This window comes from Diaphorina citri, unplaced genomic scaffold (genome assembly GCF_000475195.1).
Source record: "Diaphorina citri unplaced genomic scaffold, Diaci psyllid genome assembly version 1.1 scaffold4594, whole genome shotgun sequence".
In the NCBI taxonomy this organism is placed as follows: domain Eukaryota; kingdom Metazoa; phylum Arthropoda; class Insecta; order Hemiptera; family Psyllidae; genus Diaphorina; species Diaphorina citri.
Genome location: NW_007381990.1, coordinates 831 through 6,940, shown reverse-complemented (window position 1 = coordinate 6,940; position 6,110 = coordinate 831). Strand labels below are relative to the sequence as shown.

The 6,110-nt window shown below is 36.1% G+C and overlaps 1 protein-coding gene across 2 annotated transcripts; it reads left to right on the top strand.

The window, feature by feature from the left end:
- The first annotated feature begins 709 nt into the window (after positions 1–709).
- On the top strand, positions 710–1,996 carry LOC103521141. Of its 2 annotated transcripts, none has more exons than XM_008486248.3 (2): positions 710–1,238; positions 1,661–1,996. In XM_008486248.3, the coding sequence occupies exons 1-2, from the start codon at positions 974–976 to the stop codon at positions 1,951–1,953; spliced, it is 558 nt and encodes a 185-aa protein (XP_008484470.1). In that variant the 5' UTR covers positions 710–973; the 3' UTR covers positions 1,954–1,996. The 2 variants fall into 2 exon arrangements, with proteins under 2 accessions (XP_008484470.1, XP_008484471.1); XM_008486249.2 differs by lacking the exon at positions 710–1,238 and adding an exon at positions 1,272–1,399 and having other exon boundaries at positions 1,661–1,990.
- The last annotated feature ends 4,114 nt before the right edge of the window (positions 1,997–6,110 follow it).

The following is a 6,110-nucleotide window of genomic DNA, read 5'->3' as shown; positions in this document are numbered from 1 at the left end:
TCGGATTTCATGAGCAAAAAATTTTCAAAATTTTTCTGGGGGGCGTAATGAAGCGATTTCGCAATCATATGGATTATTTAATTTTGCCTGTTTCGACTTGGCTACAGTTAGATCTTGTATGATTTTTCTTTTATAATAAAATGATATTTGTAAGTCTAAATTGATGGAAACATCAAGCAGGATTGTTATTTCGCACACTAAAAAATTAATGTTGGTGTAATGAATTGATTTTGTTCACCTACTAATCTTGAATATTGCCCATTTCAACCTAGCTCAAATTAAGTGCTATTACTAGGGTGACCATAATTTTTTTGGCCCAAAGCGGGACGCAGTCCTTTTTGGACGAAGGCAGGGGGTGAGGTACAAACATATTTTATACCCACCTAGTTAGGTGGGTATAAAATACGTTTATATACCCACTTAACTAGGTAGGTATACAAAAGTGCTCAACTCATTTTTATCGTCTGAAAAAAGAAAAATTAAAAGGAAACATACAAATGAAAATAAAGTGTCAATAACAAGAGCTAATACCAGTAAGTTATATGAATTGAAGGATAAATACATGATGAAACAGATACATAATACAGAATTCTTAAATATCATCACGGTGTTTGTCACTCCAAGTAACATGGATGTTGCTAAAATCCTTGATAACATTTATGAAATCCAAAACTTACAAAAATGTGATATAAATAAGCAACAGATGGATGTTGCTAAAATCCTTGATAACATTTATGAAATCCAAAACTTACAAAAATGTGATATAAATAAGCAACAGAGTGCAAGTAGTGCAAGTAGTGGAGAATCACATTTTTTGGATCCTCATGTATTCAAACCTATTTCTATTCCGTCATTTCCGATTGATTTCAAAACAAAACTACGAATTACTGATACTGGAGTGGATCAACACCTTCATGACGAATATAAATATAGCGACGAAAAAAATGAGTCATCATCAAAATATCATAACTCAATGGAAATGGTAAAAAATACCTCAAGAGTAAAAGAACCCAATGACACTAAAATTCCGCTACCAAAAAAAATAGTATCAGAAAGAAAAAAGGTGAAATTAAATTTGACCGTTCAAAAACCTCTTGCAATAAAATCTAGGCCTACAGTTGTAAGTAGTGCTCCCCCTATGACAAGCCGTTATAAAGTATTCTCCGGTTTGAATAGACCGGGTACTGAGCTAATCTATGCTAAGACACAACACAACTACATGTTCAATGTTAATCAAGGTAATTATACTGGGTTCTTGCAATAAAATCTAGGCCTACAGTTGTAAGTAGTGCTCCCCCTATGACAAGCCGTTATAAAGTATTCTCCGGTTTGAATAGACCGAGTACTGAGCTAATCTATGCTAAGACACAACACAACTACATGTTCAATGTTAATCAAGGTAATTATACTGTGACTTTTGAACGGCTTTATCTAGTTGTTTGATATGCTTACAGTAACTTTTGGAAACAGATGAGAATTCCTATGTTTTATTACAATGCGGAAAGCCCTAAAAACCTAAAAAAGTACAAAAAAAGAAGAAGAAGAAGAAGAAGAAAAAAAAAACTTCAAAATCGACCGACAGATTTACAGGGTATGAGAAATAAATTACCTAGTTACAAACTGATGTATTAATTTTATTTTAAACTTTACTATATTATAGCTCCTGTATCTCAAAAGAGTTCCAAGCCCAGTACTGTAGATGTACAATGTCCCAGAAGTAAGCGCTTACGGTTTCGTAAAACGGAGAAATTAAACTCTGAACAGATATCAACAAATGAAATAGAATGCAAGCATAAATCGAATCAAAATTTGACCATAATTAAATCTAATGACGGATATGTGAGCCTAAACAATGATGCCAAAGCAAGTTCCTTGAGCAAAATCCTCATCAGAACACGGCGTGCTAAAGCATTTGCCAAAAAATATAAACTGAAGTTGAAGCAAAATTTGTGAATATACCATATTTCTCTATTTTCCATTTTTCAAAGATTCCATTTTTCTCACCCGATGGACCAACATATTTCCCAATTTTAATTTGGGCCTATTTCAAAACTTTCTCATTACCTTGTGTAGGTTAAAATTAAGTTTCAATTTTTCTTCCAAAATACCCAATTTAGAAAAACTCCTGTTTTAGGTACCTACATAGTAACAATCGGTCGGATATAATGTAGATTGTAGAGGGAATCGCTTTATGAATGCCTAACTATTTGCAAAGTATGCAATGTGGTGCACATGTTTGTTAGTGACAATACACTCAATAGAGTAATGATACCTATTCAAATTCTCTCGCTCTCGTACAAACATAAAGCATCATTATCCCCATGTGAAAGACCAGACCTGACTAGAACAGAAGGAGGAGGAGGAAGGGGTAGGAGAGGGATCAAAGGCTAAGTGAAATATGGCTGACCATTACTGTGAGATATAGCAGAAATTTATTGACATAGCCTATTCGTTTCTGTTCTATTGACTTGAGACCTTTCCCCCCCCCTCTTTGCCTACCCCTTTTTTTTTCAAGTTTATGTATTGTCGCGTAAAGGCGATAAATTGAATCTCTGTTTCTACCTACCCTACATCTAATACCTCCATTTATTTTCAAACCTTGTTTTTTTTCAAACAAAACTGGGTCCAATAAAGAGTCGATATTTTTTCGTCCGCTTCCTATTTTTATACTTTAACTTTTCAAAATCCTTTTGCTCTTGGTTCCGTAGCAAAGTGAAGGTGTATAGGTTCGATCACTAGGCGTGTTTGAAAACACCTCATATACTTATATGTTTCCGATTTCATCAGATCATCAGAAGCTAGTTCCTCAAATTTTTGTTTGAGTTTTGCCCATCGCCAACTGCTGAAGAAGTAGATTAGTAGAGACATCCATCATAATAACAGCTCTCTTAGGTTTGAGGTTATGTGACATGAAATGCCTTTAACCTCACCTAATTGCATTAAAGGGTAAAACCAATACACCCATTAGCACATGATACATATTGAGCTATATGTGGAGGTGTCTGAGGTGCCTGCCTGCATGCACGGTATGTTGGCAATGTTCAAACAAAACTGGGTCCAATAAAGAGTCGATATTTTTTCGTCCGCTTCCTATTTTTATACTTTAACGCTCTTGGTTCCGTAGCAAAGTGAAGGTGTATAGGTTCGATCACTAGGCGTGTTTGAAAACACCTCATATACTTATATCCTTTTGCTCGTGAAGGTGTATAGGTTCGATCACTAGGCGTGTTTGAAAACACCTCATATACTTATATGTTTCCGATTTCATCAGATCATCAGAAGCTAGTTCCTCAAATTTTTGTTTGAGTTTTGCCCATCGCCAACTGCTGAAGAAGTAGATTAGTAGAGACATCCATCATAATAACAGCTCTCTTAGGTTTGAGGTTATGTGACATGAAATGCCTTTAACCTCACCTAATTGCATTAAAGGGTAAAACCAATACACCCATTAGCACATGATGCATATTGAGCTATATGTGGAGGTGTCTGAGGTGCCTGCCTGCATGCACGGTATGTTGGCAATGGTATAGAGTATAGAGCGAACATTTTCCAACCTCGGATAACGTTGAGGCCAAAGATTGGAACGGAAAATTAGCCATTAATTATGATGGTATAATACGGGAGGACAGGATAATATAGCCATGTGGTCATTTGAATGGAACAATACGAGGCACACATTTATGTTGCATTGAGTAACTGTTGTATTCTCATGAAACATCATAGGGTGAAATAGAAGGGCTGGTGCATTTTAATGCCAAAGATTGTCCGGATTTTGCAACTTGTAAATCATATAACTATAATACTTGTCTTGGAAAAATTTGAAATTGAAAATTTAGAAGGAAAGAAAGACAGACAGTTGGATTACACCTCCATAAAGTTACTTAATCCTATCCTGTTTTATCAAAATGACCACAAAGGTATCGGTACTTTGCGCCCGCATTATGCCAATACCGTAATTAAACCTGTCAGAGATACAGAACGCTTGATTGCTCTCTCAAATAATGGGGAATGGACTACATGATTGTGGTTGTCCTCTATGTAAACATATGACTCCCACATCATCCATCGTACTAATCATCCCTATTAACAGGAGTGCATTAGTATTTAGTGTAGCTCCGTGCCCCCCTGTGTCTATGCTTTATTTTTTAGGAATGACTGGACGGACTACATGATGGGATTGTGAGGGGCAATGTTGATGCGTAAAAGTTTTTTACGAACACCCAAAATGTTTTAGATTATGCAGTGTGGTAGATAATGTAGATAAGGTAAAGCTATTTATATTCGAAACTATCTCTCTCTTTATCTTTCTCTCTGTCTTTCTTTCACACACTGGAATTGTTGTTCTTCATTCTAATGATTTACTTTTCTGGCTTGGGCTATTTTATTTTCCTGTTGATTTTCATATAATTGTCTTGCTATTGTTTTCTGTGTACTCTTTTCGTTTTCTAATTAATGAAAATGTCGGACGACTTTTAAGCATCTGGCTTCCGAAAATTCAACAAGTACATACTTACGTGGAGGTACGAATGACGATATTTTGTTGAAAATAATTACACCATTAATGTATTTTTGTTTTAAAAACCTTGTAACATTTAGAAAGATGGAAAATTTGGAGCGATAGAGTCGTCACAAAAAGACAGAAAATTCGCTAAGCTTTTTCCTTTCCCTCCTCCTTAACACATTTTTAGTCTCTTGTCTTAATGAACAGAAAGAGTGATGGAGAGGGAAACTCGAGATCGAGTCGGGGGAAATAAATCGACGCGGCTTGTGTGATAACAATATCGTGAACAAAAAAGTGCAACTCCTTCATAAGCGATTGTTTGCTCGTGACAGGAAGTTCCTCCCAGGATGAATAGTAAAATCAGACGAATCGCGTAGTACGCGGCTTGTGTGATAACAACATCGTGAACAAAAAAGTGCAACTCCTTCATAAGCGATTGTTTGCTCGTGACAGGAAGTTCCTGCCAGAATGAATAGTAAAATTAGACGAATCGGGTAGTACCGTTTTTCAGTCCTGAGACGAATCAGGCATTTAAGAAGAAGAAAAAAAAACATGGAACAAAAAAGTGCAACTCCTTCATAAGCGATTGTTTGCTCGTGACAGGAAGTTCCTCCCAGGATGAATAGTAAAATCAGACGAATCGGGTAGTACCGTTTTTCAGTCCTGAGACGAATCAGGCATTTAAGAAGAAGAAGAAGAAAAAAAAACATACGAATCGTGCAATAGGTACATATCTTTTCACTGAGTCAAATATTCCACCCAAAATAGAGACGAATCTTGTCTTTCCCAAAGTTACCTAGTCGGGCTATTGGATCCATGATATCTTTTCACTGAGTCAAATATTCCACCCAAAATAGAGACGAATCTTGTCTTTCCCAAAGTTACCGAGTCGGGCTATTGGATCCATGCCATGCGATGGTTCCCACAAGAAATAGCACGATCCGCCCTCAGAATTTCCTTTAAAGAAAGCTCTCTCCCTATCTTCGTCACGATAATAACAACAGATTGACTCTTAGCTTCTCTCTTTTCTCGTCAAAACAAAGGCATCTCATTAGTGTCGTTTTGTCTCTCTCTAATCTCTCACTGATGATTGTAAGTTATTGATTGTCATATACACTCGCCATAGCAATATTTCGATGAATCCTATTTTTGCATGCTTTTATTCAACTTGAATCTCTATTTCTCAGGCTGTTTTCTTCATTCCCTCCATTTTATAAAATCTAAAAGTGCAAAAGAAAAATCTAAATTGAAATTGGGCACCATGTAGAGAGTAAAAAATGAAAGTTCTACATTTGCCACTGTAATCGCCAACAAACCACTCAGGGTTTTTTTCTCTCTTCTACAGGTTTTTCTTCATTCCCTCCATTTTATAAAATCTAAAAGTGCAAAAGAAAAATCTAAATTGAAATTGGGCACCATGTAGAGAGTAAAAAATTAAAGTTCTACATTTGCCACTGTAATCGCCAACAAACCACTCAGGGTTTTTTCTCTCGTCTACAGGTCATTTGTCTCTGGTGTACATCTTCTTCAACTCTACTAATAGATTTGTTATGAACACCATGAGCTTTCATTAGAACGAAAGAGGGAATGGTTCGATTTCTCTCCTTCT